Raw genomic sequence first — 22,360 nt, forward strand, 5'->3', positions numbered from 1 at the left:
GGTGAACGCTGTAAAAAAAAACGAAAAAAAAAACAATAGTACAATTGCTGTTTTTTAGTCACCACGCCACCTAAAAATAGAATAAAAACTGATCAAAAAGCCGCATGCACCCCAAGAAAACTACAATGGATTCCTCAAGGGGTCTAGTTTCCAAATTGGGGTCACTTTTGGGGGGTTCCCAATGTTTTGGCATCACAAGACCTCTTCAAACCGGACATGGTGCCTAATAAAAAAGAGGCTTCAAAATCCACTAAGTGCTCCTTTGCTTCTGAGGCCGGTGCTTCAGTCCATTACCGCACTAGGGCCACATGTGGGATATTTCTCAAAACTGCAGAATCTGGGCAATAAGTATTAATTTGCGTTTCACTGATAAATCCTTTTGTGTTATAAGAAAAATGGTATAAAGAGGATTTTCTGACAAAAAAAAAATGTAAATTTCACCTCTACTTTGCTCTAAATTTTTGTGAAACACCTAAAGGGTTCATAAACTTTCTAAATGCTGTTGTGAATACTTTGAGGGGTCTAGTTTCTAAAATGGGGTATTTGATAGGGGTTTCTAATATATGGGCCCCTCAAAGCAACTTCAGAACTGAACTGGAACCTAAAAAAATAAATAAATGAGGCAATACTTCGCTTCTTACATTATACTGATAATGAGCCGTGCCCACCCCGAGATGACCCCAGTTTTGACCGTTTGTATAAACGGAGACCCCTATTAGACCGTTCCAGTGCCCGGTTTTCCCAAGCATACACCCCCGAGAAGTGTATTTCTATTGATGAGTCCCTGGTACATTTTAAAGGGAGGGTTCAATTCCGCGAGTACCTGCCGGGTAAGAGGGCAAGGTATGGCGTGAAGATGTATAAGCTGTGAGAGTGCATCAGGGTATACCTACAGGTTTAGGATATATGAAGGAAAGGCCACCCCCAAACCAGACTGCATCCTAGACTACAATAGGTACATGGGAGGGATGGACTTGTAAGATCAAGCCCTGAAGCCCTACAGCGCCATGCGGTGTGGTATAAGAAGCTGGCCGGGCACATCATACAGATGGCATTGTACAATGCGTACATGCTACGTCGATGTGCAGGCCAGACGGGAACTTTCCTGGAATTTCAAGAGGTGATTATCAAGAACCTAATCTTTAGGGACCAAGAAGGGGGGCACCCAGTACTTCTGGAAGCGAGGCCACACGTATCGTACCAGGGCGGCAACACTTTCCAGGAGAAGTTCCCCAAACTGGCAAGAAGGGAAAGAGTCAAAAGAGGTGCAAAGTCTGCTATAAGAGGGCGATAATGGATGACACAATATATCAATGTGACACGTGTCCCGAATAACCAGAGCTCTGTATGAAAGTGTTTTAAAATGTATCATACATCCCTTGGTTTATAATTTACCCCAATTTTACTTACCCTGATGCACTCCACACAGCTTATCCCCCCTCGTCTTTCCCCTCTGGGCCCTGCTGTGTGTCCAGGCAGCTGATAACAGCCACATGTAGGGTATTGCCATACCCGGGAGAACCCACATTACAGTTTATGGGGTGTAGGTCTCCGGTCAAAATGCTCACTACACCTCTAGATGAATGCCTTAAGGGTGTAGTTTTTAAAACGGGGTCACTTCTTGCGGGTTTTAACTGTACTGGTACCTCAAGGGCTTCTGCATACATGACTTCGCACTAGAAAATCCCCAGTAGGCCAAATGGTGGTCCTTTCCTTCTGAGCCCTCCCATGGGCCCAAATGGCAGTTTATCACAACAAATGGGGTATTGCGGCACTCAGAACAAATTGCGCAACAGAATGGGGTATTTTGTTTCTTGTGAAAATAAGAAATTTTCAGCCAAAACGACATATTATTTGAAAAAAATAATTTTGTTTTCATTCCCAGCCCAATTCAAATAAGTTCTGTGAAAAAACTATGGGGTCAAAATGGTCACAACACCCATAAATGAATTCCTTGAGGGGTGTAGTTTCCAAAATGGGGTCATTTGTGGTGGGTTTCTATTGCTTTGATACCTCTGGGGCTCTGCATATGCGACATGGCACCCGAAAACCAATCCAGCAAAATCTGTACTCCAAAGAACACACAGCGCTCCTTTCCTTCTGAGCCCTCCCATGGGCCCAAACGGCAGTTTATAACCACAAATGGGGTATTGCCGCACTCAGGACAAATTGGGCAACAAAATGGAGTATTTTATTTCTTGTGAAAATAAGAATTTTTTAGCTAAAATGACATTATTGGAAAAAATATATATTTTTTTTATTCCCAGCCCAATTCAAATAAGTTCTGTGAAGTAACTATGGAGTCTAAATGGTCACATTACCCATAAATGAATTCCTTGAGGGGTGTAGTTTCCAAAATGGGGTCACTTCTGGTGGGTTTCCATTGCTTTGATACCTCTGGGGCTCTGCAAATGCGACATGGCACCCGAAAACCAAACCAGCAAAATCTGTACTCCAAAGAACACACAGCGCTCCTTCCCTTCTGAGGCCTCCCATGGGCCCAAACGGCAGTTTATTGCCACAAATTGGGTATTGATGCACTCAGGAGAAATTGGGCAACAAAATTGAGTATTCTGTTCCCTGTGAAAATAAGAAATTTTGGTAAAAAATACCATCTTATTGGAAAAAATGTCATTTTTTTAATGTCACAGCCCAATTGAAATAGGTGCTGTGAAAAAACTGTGTGGTCAAAATGCTAACAACAACCATAAATGAATTCCTTGAGGGGTGTAGTTTCAAAAATGGGGTCACTTTTGGTGGGTTTCCATTGCTTTGATACCTCTGAGGCTCTGCAAATGCGACATGGCACCCGAAAAACAATCCAACAAAATCTGGACTCCAACAAACATATAGCGCTCCTTTCCTTCTGAGCCCTCCCATGGGCCCAAACGGCAGTTTATCACCACAAATGGGGTATTGCCACACTAAGGACAAATTGGGCAACAAAATGGGGTATTTTGTTCCCTGTGAAAATAAGAAATTTTGATCACAAATGACATTTTATTGGAAAAAATGACATTTTTTTAATTTCAGAGCCCAATTCAAATACGTGCTGTGAAAAAACTGTGCGGTCAAAATGGTAACAACAACCCTAAATAAATTCCTTGAGGGGTGTAGTTTCCAAAATGGGGTCACTATTGGGGGATTCCTACTGTTTTGACACCTCAACACCTCTTCAAACCTGGCATGCTGCCTAAAATATATTCTAATAAAAAAAGAGGACTCAAAATGCACTGGGTGCTTCTTTGCTTCTAGGGCTTGTGTTTTAGTCCACGAGCGCAGTAGGGCCACATGTGGGACATTTCTAAAAACTGCAGAATCTGGACAATACATATTTAGTAGTGTTTCTCTGGTAAAACCTTCTGTGTTACAGAAAAAAAAATGAATAAAATTGAAATTCAGCAAGAAAAATGAAATTTGCAAATTTCACCTCCACTTTGCTTTAATTCCTGTGAAATGCCTGAAGGGTTAAAAAACTTTCTAACTGCTGTTTTGAATACTTTGAGGGGTCTAGTTTTTAAAATGGGGTGTTTTATCAGGGTTTCTGATACATAGGCCCCACAAAGCCACTTCAGAACTCAAGAGGTACCTTAAAAAAAGGCTTTTGAAATTTTCTTAAAAATATGAGAAATTGCTGTTTATGTTCTAAGCCTTGTAACGTCCAAGAAAAATAAAAGAATGTTCAAAAAACGATGCCAATCTAAAGTAGACATATGAGAAATGTGAACTAGTAACTATTTTGGGGGGTATAACCGTCTGTTTTACAAGCAGATGCATTTAAATTCTGAAAAATGCAATTTTTTCAAAATTTTCTCTAAATTTTGCAATTTTTCACCAATAAACACTGAATATATCGACCAAATTTTACCACGAACATGAAGCCCAATGTGTCACGAGAAAACAATCTCAGAATCGCTTGGGTAGGTTTAAGCATTCCGACGTTATTACCACATAAAGTGAAATATGTCAGATTTGAAAAATGGGCTCTGAGCCTTAAGGCCAAAACTAGGCTGCGTCCTTAAGGGGTTAACAGGTTTAAGATTATTCATCCCCCTAAATTCCTTTGTTTCACGCTTGCCTGATACGGTTACCTAAAAAAAAAATAATAATCTTTAGGCATTTAGATGCCATTCTCTGCTCCTTTTACTGGTGTGGCATTACTCCCAGGTTTGGTCTCAATCTGCTCCAGGCTCCTAAGCATCTGGGTGGAATGGCAACGCCTAATCTCTATCCTTACTACCTAGCCTCTAAATTGGTATATGCTCGTTGGTGGATAGATTCAGACATGAGCAATGCTGCCACTGCGTTGGCAGGAGCGCTTATGAGTTAGTACTGTGGGCCGGGGCTGGGATGACTTTTTTTTTGCTCAACTTTACTCTGGTACTGGGTTTGTGTCCTTTTCTGACCTTGAGGATTGTCATGGGGTCTCGAGGAATACCTTCTTCCACTACCTCCAGCTCCATCATGCCCGTGTAGCTTAATTTGGTACTGCGGCCCCTAGATTGGGTTTTTTCAAAACTAGGTCTCCTCGGTACCACAGACCTTCCTAAACCACTTACACAAATTTATACCCTACTACAATCTACGGGGTCTAGGGCCTTCACTAGATGGCATGGAGATATTCTTGATCTGATGGGGGAGGAGTGGAGAGTAGTGGAACTTTTTATTTTATTTTCATTCTGTAGTGAGTGCTAGAGACCTTTTTGAATCACTCCAGATTTCTGCGCTGGCTTTATTATACGCCAGTAAGACTGCAATGGATTGGTGCCTCAATTTCTGACTTGTGCTTTAGATGCCAGTCCAATACCAGCACATATTCACTGTGTGTGACTATGCCATAAGTTTTCGCACATCTGGTCGGAGGTTCTTCCATGACCACTTTAAATTCCCTCGCATCCTTACCCCTCAGCTTTGTCTTTTGGGTGTCATGAATGAAGTAGTACAGGGATACTATGATAGAAAAAAATTCTGATTTGCTTTGCTCTGTGCCAGGAAAATCATCATAATGGCATGGAAGGCGACAAATTCCAAACTCAATGCATTGGTTACACTCATTAATAAATATGCGCCCTGGTATCAACAGTTGTACACTAGTAGGAATTGTCTCTTCAATTTGTAGAAGATTTGGGCAAGATGGCTAGAGGTGTCTGACTGCGGTGTGCTTCCTTTTTTGTAACGTTGGGGCAGGTGGTGCAGGTGAATGAATGGACTGTTGAGGTTCATCTGTGGCGATGGGTTATTCGCTTGGCTTTGATTATTCGCCAAATATCTATTTTTTTTTTTTTTTTTTTTTTTTTTATGCAGCAATTGTAACTGGAATCTATTCTTTCTCCTGATAACCCTTTGTAGAGGCGATTAGCCCTCTGCCCACTCTGTACAACAGTTTTTTTTCTTTTTATGTTTTACTAAGAGCATGAATAAAAACTTTTCTTTTTTTAAAAGATCACTTTTTTCTGCTCTCTGACTACTATGTGTTTTTAAAGATCAATTTTCAGAAGAAGGCGAGGAGTGGAAGAATTCTGTCCAACATAGTGTGGCACCTGGAAATCAACATGAAGCACATTCAGTATCTAGTAGAAAATCGATGACGCCCAAAATAGGTAATTAGTAAGGAATTTTGAGATTTCTAAACAAACTGTACATTCTTCTTATATAGTCCAGATTACTCACTTCTGTTCTGTAGTGCCTTTCATGGCTTTTCTATTTAATGCTTTTATACACTCATTAAAGGGAATCTGTCATGTTGAAAATGCAGACCAATCAGTGGGCAGCATGTTATAGAACAGCGGGGAGCTGAGTAGTTTGATATATATATTTTTTTAGCAAAAGATTCAGTATAACTTGTAATTCATCAATTTACACCTTTCTGGGTGGTCCTAATCACAGACCGCTATCTCTGTATAGGCTGTCCGTTATTGAGTAGGTCCTCCCACTGGACTTCTAAGCCCAAAATGAGCAGATATTTGAAATTACTTGAAATTATTTGAAAGTTATACTAAATATTTTGCTACAAAAGTATATATCTACTCTGCTCCCCCTGCTCTATAACATGCTACCCGCAGATTGGCTGCATTATTAATGTGACAGGTTGCCTTTAAAATCACTGAATGTTCATACTCTGTTTAAATTAAACATCCCTGAGCAGTGCATCCAGCAATGCCAAAATTCACACTGAGCCAATATATTCATGCTCCTCTATATTCGTGTTCTTATATTCATGTTCTGCCCCAATAGGGCAGATGAATTGATAGAGACCTAAGAGGTCACATGGAAATTTGTTTTCTGAAAGCAAAATCTTTAACCCCTTAGTGACCACTAATACGCCTTTTTACGTGATTCACTAATGGGCTTTAGGCTAGGCTGACGCCTTTTCACGTCAGCCTAGTCTAAGTCCTGCACGGGTCTCCCGTGCAGGCAGGAGCCGGGGCTCTGCTGTCTGATCACAGCTGAGCTCCTGCTCCAACGCCCGCGATCGAAGTTTACTTCGATCGCGGCCGTTTAACCCGTTAAATGCCGCCGTCAATAGCGACCGCGGCATTTAACTTTGTTTACAGAGGGAGTGCGCTCCCTCTGTCACCCATCGGCGGCCCGCGAATGCAATCGCGGGTCTCCGATGGGGTGTCATGGCAGCCGGGGGACTGATAAAAGCCCCCAGGTCTGCCCTGGACATATGCCTGTTAGGACGCGCTGGAGGCACGTCCTAACAGATTGCCTGTCAGATTTACACTGACAGGCAATAATGCTCTGGTATACGAAGTATACCAGAGCATTATAGCAGCGATCGGAATATCGCACAGTAAAGTCCCCTAGTGGGACTAATAAAATAAGTCATCAAAGTGAAATAAAGATTATTAATAAAAAGTACAGTAAAAAAATAAATAAAACCATTTTTTTCCATAAAAAGTGTAAAAAAAAGTGTAAAAAAAAAAAAAAGTACACATATGTGGTATCGCCGCGACCGTAATGACTCCATTAATAAAGTTAATATGTAATTTAAACCGCAAAGTGAACACCGTAAAAAAAAAAAGCAAAAAACTATGGCAAAATTGCAATTTTTTTCCATTGCCCCCCAAAAAAGTAATAAAAATGAATCAATAAGTCCCATGTACCCCAAAACAGTACCATTCAAAATTACGTCTTGTCCCGCAGAAAACAAGCCCAAAAAATCACTACATTGATGGAAAAATAAAAAAATTACGGAAAGCATTGGAAAGCGACGATGCAAAAACAAATAATTTTAGTTCAAAAGTGTTTATATTGTGCAAAAGTCGTAAAACATAAAAAAACCTCCACATATGTGGTATCGCCGTAATCGTACCGACCCATAGAATAAAGGTAACATGTTATTTACGTCGCATAGTGAACGGCGTCAATTTAAAAACGCATAGAACAATGGCGGAATTTCAGTTTTTTTTTATAATCCCCCCCCAAAAAGGTTAATAAAAGTTAATATAAAAATTATATGTACCCAAAAATGGTGCCATTAAAAAGCACAACTAATCGCGCAAAAAACAAGTCCTCATACAGCTATTTAGACGAAAAAATAAAAACGTTATAGCTCTTTGAATGCGACTATAGAAAAACGAATAAAATAGCTTGGTCATTAAGGCCTAAAATGGGCTGGTCACTAAGGGGTTAAGGTTGCTGCTGTTTTTTTTTGTTTGTTATGAGGGGAAAGAAATGCAGGCCAGGTTAGATTTGAAGCGGTCAGATCCTTTGTTCGCCTAGGTGATTAGCAAGGAATGTCTGATGTCAGGCAACTATTTCTCCACCTTTTCCTATCGAAATAGGGGAGACCGGGAACAAGGCTGTAAGGCCTTATTCACACTACTTTGTCCGATTTGCGTCTGAAAAGAAGGGGTCGTTTTTCATGCAAAGGACTGTCCATGTTTCGTCAGTGAGGTTTTCGTGTGTCATCCGTTTCTACTCTGCAAGCACTTCCTGGTTTCGCTTTTCTTTTCCTGTTCTTTACATTGGGGGACACAGTGGGTATATTCTGTTGCCACTAGGATGCTTTTCACCAAGAAATGAAAAGGTAGCCCCTGCTACAGGATATAACTTGCCCACTGAGCTATTCCTATATGGAAGGGTCCGTGGGAGGCAGACACTACCTTATAGGAAAGGAAGGGTGCATAACGGATAGGGATACAGCACTCCAACCACAGGAGCAATTAGCCATTCTGACCTCGTATTACCTTTTAATTACTAATATTTTTATTTATATATATATATATATATATATATATATATATATATATATATATATATAGTTTTTCACTTCTAGCTGGGTAATAGGGTTGACCTAGTTCCCCATATGTTCCCTCCAAGGCGGGCGCCTCTGTCACCCACCAGCCTAAGGAGCACCTCTCCCCCCAGTGTCTCTGCCCACTGGTCGCTATTTTTTTTGCGGCCTCCACAGGCCCTTACCGCTTCTAGGTGCCATTTCTAGCCGGCCTATAGTTGTCGCCACCATGTCTTACTTTTCAGTATGTGCGACACCTTTTTTCGCCAGCCTTGAGTTGGTGTGCCATTTTCTCTGTGGTGTACTAGCTGGGGAAGCGGGCCCTCCGCTCATCCAATCATGCTCCAGCGTGCTTTTTTACTACCTCCCCTCCCATGGGAAATCGGCCTCATCCTCCAATTGTCTAGTCTTGCTTGCAGCGGTTCAGGGGTGGATCCTATCTGCTCTTTTCTCTGTCTCCTGCATTCGGACGAATTCTGCTGAGGACACAGGTCCTCCTGACCAGTGCAGCATCTTTTGTTTCAGAGTGTCTAGTGTCCTTCCTGAGGCAGAGTAGGACCGGCCCTTGGCCTTTTTCTCCTTCCCCTGCATGTGCCCTAGCCTCAGTCCTTGAGCTTACCCCCTAGCAGACACAGGTGAAGTCACCCATTACTTCCTAAGGGAGTGGTTATTGTTGCACAGTACCTAAGTTGTCCTATTGGGTTCTCTTCTCCTACAGTTTTTTGCAGTGTGTGGTTTAGTGACCCCCCCCCCCCCCCTCTACCATCACAATTCATTATGCATGCTCCAAATGCAATTTCCTTGTTACTTCCCAGTGCAATGCATGCCGTCTTCCTGGCCAAATGACTGTGTCTACTGTACCCCTGCCACCCCCAGTGTTGCTCACGCCTGGTATGGTGGATCTGGATCTGAAATGGGGCAAATCCCTTTACAGAACTGTTAATAACTTATCGAGCATCACTCGATGGGCATGAGTAATTTTTCTGGCCATCCTCCCCTGAACTCTACATCCATGTCTTCCTCACTTGGCAGACCCCAAAAGCGGGCCAGATCTGCTCGCCTAGCTTTACTTTCACTGGCCTCTAATGTCTCACGGTATGGTACTTTTTCCTCTCCATTTAGAGAGGTTTTGTCGTAGGGGGAACTTTCTGATTCCTACTCTAATTCGGTTGACCAGGGATCTCACTTTTTTGGAGGTGCTGATTAGGGCTTTCCGTGACTGCTTAAAGGGTCACTACTTCCACGCCTTCCCCTTCAACTGCCTCGATATCTCTTCTTCAGCCTCAACGGTCCCAGATGGTTTTTCCAGCTCGTTTTGAACTTGAAGGTGTAGTTGAGTGGAAGTACAGGGACAAGAAGATTTCACACTCTAGCTGACTGGAAGTCTTCTATCCTTCTCAAGAAGGGACCTCTTCAATGTGGGTTAAGCTACTGCTTTGCCAATGGTGGACTCCACTTCCTTCAAAGTTACTCTGGTTCGCTGTGTGGAATCCTTTGCCAAGTCCGCTTTAGAGGCCTCCGGCTATGTCTAGGGCCCAATTTTTCCCTCTTTCTGGGTCAGCAGAGCTTCTCAAAAGAAACTGGTGGATCGGTCTCCTCTTCTCTCCAATGTGTTCATATACCTTTGCGTGGCTTCTCTTGACGCTGCCCATCTGGTAGCTCAGGCTTTGGCTTCTATTGCTATCCACAGGACAATCTGGCTTAAAGCTTGGTTTGCAGATACGGCTTCCAAGCATTTCCTGACTTCGGTTCCCTTATCAGGTTCCTGTCTCCTTGTAAGCAGATTGGACGAAATCTTCTGAGGCTACTGGTGGCAAGAGCACCCACCTCCCACAAAACAGGGTTAAGCGGACGGCTCCTGTCAAGAAGGTGGGGTCCTTGTTTTCGGTCCTTTCGTGGGCTCTTCAACATTTTTTGTCCTCTAGATCGCAGTGCTACCAGGACCAGAAGACCAAGTCTTCCTTTAATGCTTGCCCATCCTGGCAACACTGACCTCAGTCTGCAAAGCCTATAGCCAGTAACACTACTTCTGCCTAAATGTGCGCCCCTGCTCGATTTAGTTCAAGTGGGGGGCAGGCTTCTACACTCTGGCTCTCTGACATTTCGGATGCCTGGGTTCATGAAGTCGTATCCTCAGGATAGAAAATCTAATTTACCAGCCATCCTCCAGAGCGTTTTTTATTTTATTTTTTTAGTCTGTCCAAAAAAGCCAGCTGTCCCGGAGATGGAACAATCGACTCTGCTCCTTCAAAGGGTCATCTTTCCAGTACCACCGACCCAAAGTTTCGAGGGTTCTTTTCCAACCTTTTTGTCGTACTGGTTTGGCCTATCCTGGACCTTAAGTGTTATTGTATGGAATCCCCTCAAACTGTCATCGCGTCAGTGGACATCAAGGACGCATATCTGCATGTTCCTATTTGACAGACTTGCCAATGCTTTCTGCGATTTGCAGTACTGTCCCATCATCACCAAATTGTGGCTATTCCCTTCAGCCTGGCCATAGCCCTGAGAGCCTTTACTGAAGTTCTTTCGGTCGGGATCGTGCGCCTTTGGACCAGGGAGGGTCTGTCACCCTATACCTGGATGACATTTTGGTCAAGTCTCCCTCCAGAGAGGATGGTGAGACGGCACTCCGGATCATTCTGGACACCCTGGTCCATACGGTTGGATTATCAATCGCTCCAAATCTTGCCTGTCTCCTACCCGGCAAATTGTGTTACTAGGTGCAGGTTTTGACACTCTGTCTGCGAGCGTCTTCCTTCCTCTAAATCGCCTATCTGTACTTCAGGACATTATTCACTCGTTGCAGACAGCACCTACGACTACCCTCCGCCTCTGCATGAGGGTTCTTGGAACCACCTCGATCAAGACCATCCCCCTTTGCACAGTTCCACACGTGCTCCTTTCTGCTGGTGATCTTCTTCCAGTGTAACCATTCCCTGGATCTACAGTTCATCCTTCCCCTCGCAGTGCATCAATTGCTTCAGTGGGATATCCCCTCCCCGGCCATTCTCCAGGATCGTTGCTTCCTTCAGCTGAACTGGCTGATCCTCTCCACGGATGCCAGTTTCAAGGTCTGGGGACGAACCTTTTGGAACCTCACAGCTCAGGGGCTGTTGTCTCCACAGGAATCCTCTCTCCCCATCATCCTGCTGGATTTGAGAGCCATCTTTCATTGCCTGCTGTACTGGACATCGCTGCTGTCCAGACATCTGGTGCGAGTTCAGATATACAATGCCACGGCTATGATTTATCACAATCACCAGGCAACAACTCGCAGTGGAGGCTGTGGCCGTGAAGATTGTTGCTTGGGTGGAAGATCGCTTTCCTTCTCTGACAGCAGTACGCATTCCCAATCTCGACAACTGGGTCGTGGACTTCCTCAGTCGGGAAAAGGTGCATCCCGGGGAGAGCTCCCTTCGACCAAATATGTCTCAGATGGGGCCAACCGGACTATGAATCTGGAAGCCATCAGGTCGATCTTGAGGTTCTCTGTTTATTCTCCTGAGCCCGGGATCCGGAGGCCTGCACAGTGGAGGCTTTTGTAGTTCTGTGGACCAACTGCAGGCTACTGTACGTGTTTCTCCCTCCCTGCCACAGCTCTTCCAACGGTTCAAAGCCGAGGGGATTCCGGCTATCCTGATATCCCTAGTTTGGCAGCACCGTTGTTGGTACGAGGACCTAGTATCCCTGCTGGCTGAGATCTCGTAGCCCTTGCCTCTTTGACCCGACCTTCTCTGTCAGGGACCTCTCTTCCTCCAGAAATTAAGGGTGCTGCGTTTAACGGCGTGGCTGTTGAAGCTGTCGTTCTGAGGGCTTGCAGTCTGGCAGAGTCTTAGGAGGCCTTTCTTAGCCCACATATATCATTGTACCTGGAAGGCCTACTTTCGTTGGTGTGAGCATCGCAATCTTCCTCCTTTGCCATTTTTCTCTATCCAGAGTTCTTTCCCTCCTACAGGGTGACCTATATCAAGGTTTGGCCCTTAGTCCCCTGAAGGGACCATTGTCGGCACTTGCCGTCTGGTTTCGGTCGCCCGTTGGCATCTAAGGCTGACGTCAAGACTATTTTTGCAGAGGGTTGCCCACACGGGTTACTTATCGTCCTCCGATTTCTTTCTTGGGATCTCCCTTCGAACCCTTGCGAGAAATCTCCCTTCGTCTTTTTTTTTTTTTCTGGTCGCGATGACTTCCATCCGGAGGTCCTCTGAATTGGTGGCTCTACCTTGCCTTTCTCCATTTATGGATCTTCATTAGGACAAGGCCTTTCTTTTCTTCCAAGTTTGTTTTCACATGGCTTTTCACGTAATTGAGAATATTGTCCATCTCCCAGGAGAAGGGAGCGTTCTTATCCACAACCTGGCTGCTGTTCGCATCTTGCGGGCTTACCTTTCAGTCACTGCTCCTTCCGGAGGTTGGATTCCTTGTTCATTCCCCCTAGAGGGTCCTAGGAAGTGGTTGCCGGCCGCTAGCTGGATTCGAATGACTGTTCCCGAGGCTTACTGGGTTTGGGGTAAGGCTCCCCCTTTTCGGATCATGGCCCACTTTACCAAAGTGGTTATAGTTTCCTGGGCTGTGCGCCATCAGGCCTCATCCCTCCAGGTGTGCAAGGCGGCCACATGGTCTTCTTTACACACTTTTGTCAAGTTCTATCCGGTTCACACCTTTTGCCTCTGCAGACATCTGTGAAATAGGTGACCATGTCCTGTGTTCTGTTCCCGCCCCTGGGAATTGCTCTAGAACGTCCCACGGTATGTATCCTCCAAAGTGATGAATGAGAAAACAGGATTTTTGGAGTACTCACAGTAAAATGCTTTTCTCGTCCAATTCATTGGGGGACACCTCTCCCACCCATTGTTTTTCAAGGTTTTTTGGGTTGTCCGTTTGAGAGATTCTCTATTTTTATTTTATTTTTTAGATTATTTTCTTACCTAGTTTCTTCCTCTCTTACCGCTTGCAGACAGGCTGAATATCTCAGTGTCTGTGGGCAGGGTATAATCCTGTGGGAGGGGCCGCATTTAATTTCTTAGTGTCAAGTCTCCTGGTGGCAACCACATCTATCCACAGTCTGTGCCCCCTCCCCATGAACTAGACGAGAAAAGGATTTTACCGTGAGTACACTAACTCTAGTTTTTCTCAGCATTTCTTTAGCAACTAATGCATGAAAAACTGACAGCATACGGATGTTATCCGTGTGCTGCCTGTTTTCGTTTCACTCGCCCATACACTTTAATAAGAGAGAATTTCTCGCAACGAACACTTGCTCTGTGAAAAACTTGGATGTGTGAATTGCATGTGTCTTAGTGCCTCCCCACAAAGTATATGGCCCCTATAGTGCCTCCCCACAAAGTATATGGCCCCTATAGTGCCTCCCCACAATGTATATGGCCCCTATAGTGCCTCCCCACAATGTATATGGCCCCTATAGTGCCTCCCCACAAAGTATATGGCCCCTATAGTGCCTCCCCACAAAGTATATGGCCCCTATAGTGCCTCCCCACAATGTATATGGCCCCTATAGTGCCTCCCCACAATGTATATGGCCCCTATAGTGCCTCCCCACAATGTATAAGGCCCCTATAGTGCCTCCCCACAATGTATAAGGCCCCTATAGTGCCTCCCCACAATGTATAAGGCCCCTATAGTGCCTCCCCACAATGTATAAGGCCCCTATAGTGCCTCCCCACAATGTATAAGGCCCCTATAGTGCCTCCCCACAATGTATAAGGCCCCTATAGTGCCTCCCCACAATGTATAAGGCCCCCTATAGTGCCTCCCCACAATGTATAAGGCCCCCTATAGTGCCTCCCCACAATGTATAAGGCCCCCTATAGTGCCTCCCCACAATGTATAAGGCCCCCTATAGTGCCTCCCCACAATGTATAAGGCCCCCTATAGTGCCTCCCCACAATGTATAATGCCCCCTATAGTGCCTCCCCACAATGTATAAGGCCCCTATAGTGCCTCCCCACAAAGTATAAGGCCCCTATAGTGCCTCCTCACACAGTATAAGGCCCCCCATAGCTGCCGCCACACAGCCTAATGCCCCTATAGTGCCTAGTAAAAACGTACCTAACCCCATTCCCACGACGAGTGGAGGAGATTCCTCTTCTCTTCTGGTTTGGCCTCTGCGTGGTTCGGCGCAGACAGGTGTATCGCCACTGTCTGTGCCCAGCCACTCACGACCAGCGTTATGTAGTGAATGGTAAACCAGGGAGCTGACGGCTCTCTCCTCCACCATTGGTTTCAACAATCTGTACGTCCTGAGTGGAGGACTGGGAAAAAAACTAATCTAACAAAATCTAAGTGTGCAGGATGTCAGTTATCTGTGCTGAATTTCGGTTTTGTTTCTTTCCTCCTGTCTGTTGTTAAAACATACAGTACACTGATGAGAAGCCGACCGTTATTAAAGGTGTATGGACCGCTTTGACCTGGTTTAGAATTTTGCACCGAACCAGAACAAATTTTGTAGATTCATAGGGTCTACAGGTGTCGAGCTCCAAGAGATGCTGCTTTCTCTCCATGCATAGAAAGTATTACTGTTCTCTTTACATATTTTCTACTTACATTTTTTTCAATTTAAATTTTGCAGGTGTTGATTTATACTATGGTATTAAAAGCCTAGAAGAAATTAAGTCTGAAAAACATAAGGATCAAGAAGTAGCCAAGGATGGTAAGTTGTCTTAAAAGGGATTCTGAAGGTTTGCTATGAATAAGGTTTGCTGAACATGAAGCGCTCACAGTTTAACATAACTATAATAATTATAGGAATATGGCAAGACCATTTCTTATTTATTTTATTTATTTTCAAAATCACTAAAACATAATAATAAAAAAAAAACACCATAAAAATAATCCCAAGAAACTATAACAGGATGCCTGAAGAGTTCTTACTAATGTTCTTCACATATTGAAAAAGTTTGTAGCAAATGTTTATTCTTTATTCTGGTGTAATATCATAGTTATTTATTTATTTTAAGCGTTTAAAGGGGTTCTACAGTGTAACTAATATGTGAAATAAGAGTGGGGTTACACACTGACGTGGTCAAGGTAAAATCTTATTATAACTACAATCTCAATGGTCTTTCTAGTTGCAGTAGTCACAAGGTCGCCTTGACCTTGTTGCTAATCGTAAACCATTGAGATTGGGTTGTGGTAACGTGTCCACCACTTATGCATGACCACATTTTTCTGTAGTCCCAAACTAAATAAGACACACCAATTCACGCATTGGTGGAAAGGATGGTCGGCTATCTGTGTTATGCTGCTCATTTGTACAGGGTTAACTTTTGTGGAATGAATTGTAACCACTTATTAAATACTACGCGTGCTCACTTATTTGAGACATATTTCCCAAAAAAAACTATTTTAAAAAATATCTTCGCAATCTCTTCAGGTACAACTATTCTAAAATCGAAATGACTTCTCTGCATCTTTTTTTCCAGATTCCACAGCTTCTCCAGACATTTTTGTGTCATCTTTTAACCAAATAGACAACAGCAATTCAGTTGTGCGAACTGTCCAGTTTACCAGTAAAGGTACTTAGATGATAGATTATCATTTTGGTGTCATGGCTTTATTTAAAATAACACCAACCTCAATGTTTTTAAAATGGGATTTAATTTTCAATAAACATTGATAATGGTGATTGGCTCAACAAATGTTCAGGAACAGATCTTATCTTGGGAACATTAGAAAATTCTTTGTTCACATCATAGCAATAATCAATATGTCAAAAGCTAGCTATAATCAAATGTGTTAAACAGTCACTGACTAATAGACCGGTTATTTGGGAGTTTTAAAATTTTGCAGGAGGGCAGGGAAGAGTAAAAAAAAAGAAATAAATTAACAGGTACTCACCTTTTAAAACCATCTTTCTTGTTTGTTACATTGGGGGATACAGACCGTGAGTATATTCTGTTGCCACTTGGAGGCTTGACACTAAGAAATGAACGTGGCCCCTCCTACAGACACCGAGGTATTCAGTCTTCTCCGTCTTTTAGAAGACAGACACTTCTGCTGATAGCAGCAGATCTCTACCAAGATTTTTTTTATTTATTATTATTATGAAGAGCTAGAGGCACAGGGTCTACTTTTTTCCCTCTTGGCGGGCGCACAGTGTCATTTGTCAATGCTGTGTTTCTCAATGCCCCTGGAGACAATTGGGACAAGAGCTTCACATACTCTGTCACCCACCAACCAGTAGGAATAAAGGGAGAAAAAACACGGCGCCACCTTGTGCGGATCAGTCGGTAAAGGTGAGACAATGATGCCGTATTAAAGGTATTATGCTCACCTAGGTAGGGAGTTAACAAGCATATAAATGTAACCACAGTGCTGCTGCCAGATCCGAGACGGCATCCAAAAGGACCGCTTGAGAGGAGAATTTAAGCAGGAGAAAAGAGGATCATTCCAGGGGCGCTGCTGAGTGGTGATAATAACAGGAACGAAGTTCGGAGATAATAATAATAATAATTTATTGGCTACGCGTTTCGACGATGAACTATCGTCTTCATCAGGCCTGATGAAGACGATAGTTCATCGTCGAAACGCGTAGCCAATAAATTATTATTATTATTATCTCCGAACTTCGTTCCGGTTATTATCACCACTCAGCAGCGCCCCTGGAATGATCCTCTTTTCTCCTGCTTAAACCCACCAACCAGTGTCCTCTTAGTAAATGAGGCAACATTGAGGGGTGCTCCCGCGGGTCAGCCAATCTTGGAGTTGGAGAGCAGGGTGAGTGTTACTTTGCCCCCCCCCCCTCCGTCCGGGCCACCGCTTGTGTACTGTATCAGTCCGCTGGACTAGCCTAGTCCCTGGGGCATCCTTTTTTCCTAAACTGAGCACCTTGGTACTTTTAAGCCAGCAGCAATATTTTGGCAGCGCCATTTTACGCTTCACTTCACAGGCGTGGGGGCAGGGCCTTATCTCTATCCTTCAATTGTGCTCCAGCGTGCTTTTTTCCTCTATTCCCTCATGGAGAATCAGTCCTCTTTCCCGGTTGGCCGGTCTCATCACATGACCGCCAGAAGCTAATCGCGGCGCTCCCCTCTGCTCTCCTCCATTTGGATGCTGCTGGGGGCACAGGGCCTCCTGAACAGAGCTGCTGCTTTCCTGCCTCAGTACGGACTTTGAACATTTTGGAAGCGGGTAGGATAAATCCTTTCCTTCTTTCAACTTTCCCTACAAGTGCCCTAGCCTACAGGCACAGATTTATTTCGCCTACAGGCACGGATTGTGCATTACTGTAGCAGAGCTAGGCTCAGGCAGTGCCTAAATACCCCTTGCTGTTCAGTTTGAATGTTCTATTCTGGGTCTTCTTTCCCACTATTCAGTGTGAATTCTAGTAACCCCCTCTACTGCCATGTCTGACCCTAAAGGGGAACCCTCACGCCAGACAACTTTTGCAGTTTATTATGCACTGTTCAATACTAAATTTCCTTGTGGTCAGTCTACTTCCTTGTGCGATGCATGCCAGCCTCATAACCAAATGCCTGTGGCATCTGGACCCTGCCACTCCTAGTGTTGCTCACACCTGGTATGATGGGTGTGGATCCGGAATAAGCTAAATGCCTGTTCCGGACAGTTGATAATTTGGCGAACATTACGCAGTCCATCCTGGGCATGTCTGCCCGCCTGTCGGACTCTTGTTCTGCAAGCTGACCAGGTCCTCTCGTCTACCTTCATTTTCACAGTCTTCTGTTTCACCCCACCCATGTCGGCAGGTTATTTCCTGTCCTGAAGTCAGGTCTGATGCCTCCTCACCCCCTAGAGAGGTCTTGTGGACATCAAGGAGGTGTGTTTGCACGTCCCTATCTGCATTACCCTTCAACGCTTTCTGGGCTTTGCAGTACTGTCGTATCATTATGAATTTGTGGCCCTTCTATTCGGCCTGGCCACAGCCCGAGAGTGTTTTACGAAGGTTCTCTCCGTCGTGATGGCACTCCTTCGCACCAGTGGGGTGTCGGTCACCCCGTACCTGAATTACATTCTGATCAAATCTCCCTCTGGGTGAGAACATTGAGATGGCTCTCCAGATAACTCTGTGTTTGGTTGGATCATCAACCGGTCCGTCATGCATTTCTCTGTTCCAGCAGATCGCAGGTTTTTTTTTGGGGGGGGGGGGGGGGCACGTTCGACTTTCGCTCAGCAAGGGTTTTCGTTCCGCTGAAGCTTCACTTAATTCTTCAGCATAGGATCTGTTCCTTACAGACTGCTGCGCCGACTTCACCTCCGTATTCGGATTCTCTGAACCATTGTGCCTTCAATCGAGCCCATTCCATTTGCGTGGTTCCACATGCGCCCTATACAGCGGGTGATCCTATCTCAGTGGGATTGATCATTGCAATCGCTGGATCAGAAGTTCATCCTTCCCCTCTCAGTACGTCGTTCTTTTCGCTGGTGGATCACTACTTCGGCCATTCCTCAAGGGCTCTCCTTGCTGCCTCTGAACTGGCTAATCCTCTCCATGGATGCCAGCCTGAATGGATGGGGGTGGCACCTTTCGGGACCTCACATCTCAGGGGCTGTGGTACCCGCAGGTGCCCTCTCTTCCAATCAATCTTCTGGAATTGAGACATTTTTCTGCTCCAGCTGCACTGACTCAGTGTCTGTCCGGACACCTCTTGAAGATTCAAACGAACAATTTGTGGCTTATCTAAATCACCAGGGGTATCACGAGTGTCGCAGTGATGACCGAGGACTCACAGCAGTTCACATTCTGGGGGTCGACAATTGGGTCTGACGCGAATCAGTGTATCCCAGGGAGTGGTCTCTTCACCAGGATGTCTTCGACCAAATTTGTCTTGGGTGGGGACTTATGGACGTCTATCTGATGGCCTCCAGATTCAATTGACAGATCCCCCTTCTTAATCGCCTGGGATTTGAAGACCAGCGCCGTGGATGCCTTCATGGTGACACGAAAATTAAAGTGGTTTCATGGTCCGACTTGAGTCTCTTTTATGTCTACCCTCTTCTGCCTCGCAGCTCAAGGCAGAAGGGATCCCGGTCATTATGGTAGCCCCGGATTGGCCGCGCCACTGTTGGTACGCGGACACCGTGTACTTGTGGCCCACATCCCGTGGCCCTTGCCTCTCCGTCCCGACCGCTTTTTCCACCAGAATTTAACGTGGTCTTTTGGAGAGTGTAATCCTCACTATGCTTAAGGCTAGGAGGCCTTCTTTAGCCAGCAATTACATCGTACATGGAAGGCGTACCTTTTTTGGTGTGAGGATTGAAGGCTTCCCCCCTTGCATTTTCTTTTTGGTCCAGAATTCTCTTTTTTGCAAAGTGGTCTGAATCTCGATTTAGCACTCCGCTTCAGAAAGGGGCAGGTATCTGCTCCGTCTATCTTGTTAGGTCACCTGTTGGCATCTAAAGCTCACATTAAGACTTTTTTTTTTGCAGAGGGTGGCTCATGCAGTCCCCCCTTATCATCCTCTGATCTCCTTTTGGGATCTGAATTTGGTCATGGATTTCTTACAATTGACTCAATTTGAACCCCCTCAGAAGTCTCTCTTCGGTTTCTGTCCTATAAGGTTGTTTTTCTGGTTACGGTGATCTCCATCTGGAGGATCTGAGTTGGCGAGTCTCTTTTCGTTCTCCCTTTCTGACTCTCCACTAAGGCAAGGCGATGCTCCGAACGATGCCCCCCCCCTTTTTTTTATTTTTTGTCCCTTATAGTTGTTTCGATCTTCCACATAAATGGGGATGTTGTTTTGCTGTCTTTTTGTTCTTCTGCCAGTCATCCGAGGGAGCGTTCCCTCCACAATTTATATGTTGTCTGCGCCCTGCGAATTTAACTTTCGATTACTGCTTCCCTCCGGTGGTTGGATTCCCTTTTCATCCTCCCAGAGGGTCCCAGAAAGGGTTTGACAGCCTTTAAGGCCACCATTGCACAGTTCTAATGATTGTTCACGAGGTATCTAATGACTGTTTACAATTATCGAGTTTGGGAAAAGTTTACCTTTCCAGGTAACGACCCACTCTACCAGAACGGTTGGGGCTTCCTGGGCTGTGTTTCATCAGGCCTCTTCCCTTCAATTGTGCAAGATGACCACGTGGTAGTCCCTACACACCTTTTGTCAAGTTCTACCAGGTTCACACCTTTGCTTCTGCAGATGCTTCCCTGGGTCGCAAGGCACCTGAGAAATAGCTGACAATGTCCTGTTCCTGCCCCTGGGGACTGCTCTAGGGCGTCACACGGTCTGTGTCCCCAATGTAACGAAAACAGGATTTTTTTTTTGGTACTTACCGTAAAAGCCTTTTCTTGTCCAGTTCATAGGGGGACACAGCTCCGACCCAATTTTTTTCAAGGTTTTTTTTTGTTCAGGGTTGTCCGTTTAAGTGATTCCCCTCTAGTTTTTGACATACTTACCTTGTATTTGCTTCTCCTACTGCTTGCGGACAGACTGAATAGCTCGGTGTCTGTGGGCAGAGTATTTCATTGTTGGAGGAGTCACTTTTTTTATTTTATTTCGTATTGTCAAGCCTCCTAGTGGCAACAGCATATACACACGGTCTGTGTCCCCCCAATAAACTTGACAAGTAAAGGATTTTACGGTAAGCGCTCAAAAACATTGTGTTTTCCAGTTCAGACACCCTGTTCGCAGCCGCTCAGGTCCCGGATTCTCCTGCATCTAATTGCTGGCCTCAGTGGTGATGATGCTTTGAACAGCACGTGGCCAGCGATTTGCCTGCAGCGGCTCGTGACCAAATGTTGATGTGTGTGTGTGTTCTTGCCGTCATAAACAGTCCTCACTCAGGATTTGCCAAACAATGCTCGTATTTATTTTGAGCAAACACAAAATAAAACAACAACAAAAAACAGGTACATTAGGTGTTGAATTGCAGCTGCCTTCATATCGAGCAGCACCCCAATCCTCAGCTCATATGCTCTGAACTGAATCTGTCCCACCCTCCTCTGGGTGCACTTAAATACACAATATTATATTTCCCAGAATTCTACAGTCTTAAAGGGACACACACATTTGTGTTTCAATTTCAAACACATACATATTATACCTAAACCACGTATTATACATATTCCATACTTCATGTCTCCTTTTAAAAAGAAAAGAAGCTTACAATCTCTATACACATAGCCAAATCATACAAAAGATAAATACATATACTTTGTGTGGCTGCAGCTCTGCCTCACCTGGCATTAATCAAGTGCCTCTGATATAAACCCACCACACCTTCCATTCAGGTTTGATCACATGCAGGTAAGATGGAGGTAATGCTGTGTGTGATAGGGGAATGCTGAATCAGTTTGTCTATAGAAATAATATTGGACAGAGACAAAGGTTTGCTGGCCAGCAGGTGAAAGAGAGGGAGATACACATACACAGAGAAGCTAATTCACTATTCACCCCTCAACACCAACAAACTACACATGTCTCCGTTGGAGAAGCTTCTGGGAACGGAGCAGCGGTTAACGTAATGTCGGCGCTGTAATGGAGGGCATTTCAGAGAGGCAGTACCTCTTTATTGTTTTATACGATCCCATAACCACCTGCAAAGTTTGAAAACTCTGATAACCCTTTGTTTACCTAAAACACTTTTTTGTTTGTTAAAATTTAGAAATAAATAAAGTAATAATCGATACTGCTTTGTTATACGCCTTGCTGCTGAATATCTTCATAGGGTGGTTGTCAATATATATTTTGTGTGTAAAATATCTATTTCATTTTTTTGTTAACAGATTCTTTATTTACAAACCTTAGTTTGGTGCAAAGATTGGGAAAACGCAAAAAAAAACAAAGAGACAGCCCATTAGGTAGTGCAATTACTGATTTATTGTTTGGAAACTAAATTGAATATATAAAATATGAACTTGAGTGTTAATGTTCAGTTTAAACATAGTTTAACCCGTTTCGGACATGCGCTATATATTAGTCCTTCTCAATGAATTAGAAGATCATCAAAAAGTTGATTTATTTCAGTAATTCTATTCAAAAAGGGAAATTCATATATTCTATAGATTCATTACACTCAGATTGATCTATTTCCAGCATTTTTTTCTTTTAATGTTGGCGAGTATGGCTAAGGCTGGGTTCACACGACCTATTTTCAGGCGTAAACGAGGCGTATTATGCCTCGATTTACGCCTGAAAA

The 22,360-nt window shown here is 44.3% G+C and overlaps 1 protein-coding gene across 11 annotated transcripts in view; it reads left to right on the plus strand.

The window, feature by feature from the left end:
- ZC3H11A (zinc finger CCCH-type containing 11A) overlaps window positions 1–22,360 on the plus strand; it is a 212,637-nt gene that overhangs the window by 87,924 nt on the left and 102,353 nt on the right. For 9 of the 11 annotated variants that reach the window (XM_075853604.1, XM_075853605.1, XM_075853606.1 and 6 more), the window contains 4 exons: window positions 5,484–5,600; window positions 14,832–14,912; window positions 15,685–15,777; window positions 21,948–22,022. In XM_075853604.1, the coding sequence (XP_075709719.1) occupies window positions 5,484–5,600; window positions 14,832–14,912; window positions 15,685–15,777; window positions 21,948–22,022 (366 nt within the window). The remainder of the gene's footprint in view (window positions 1–5,483; window positions 5,601–14,831; window positions 14,913–15,684; window positions 15,778–21,947; window positions 22,023–22,360) is intronic. The other 2 variants (XM_075853611.1, XM_075853614.1) reach the window with 1 other exon arrangement.

This window comes from Rhinoderma darwinii, chromosome 2, assembly GCF_050947455.1.
Source record: "Rhinoderma darwinii isolate aRhiDar2 chromosome 2, aRhiDar2.hap1, whole genome shotgun sequence".
Taxonomy (NCBI): domain Eukaryota; kingdom Metazoa; phylum Chordata; class Amphibia; order Anura; family Rhinodermatidae; genus Rhinoderma; species Rhinoderma darwinii.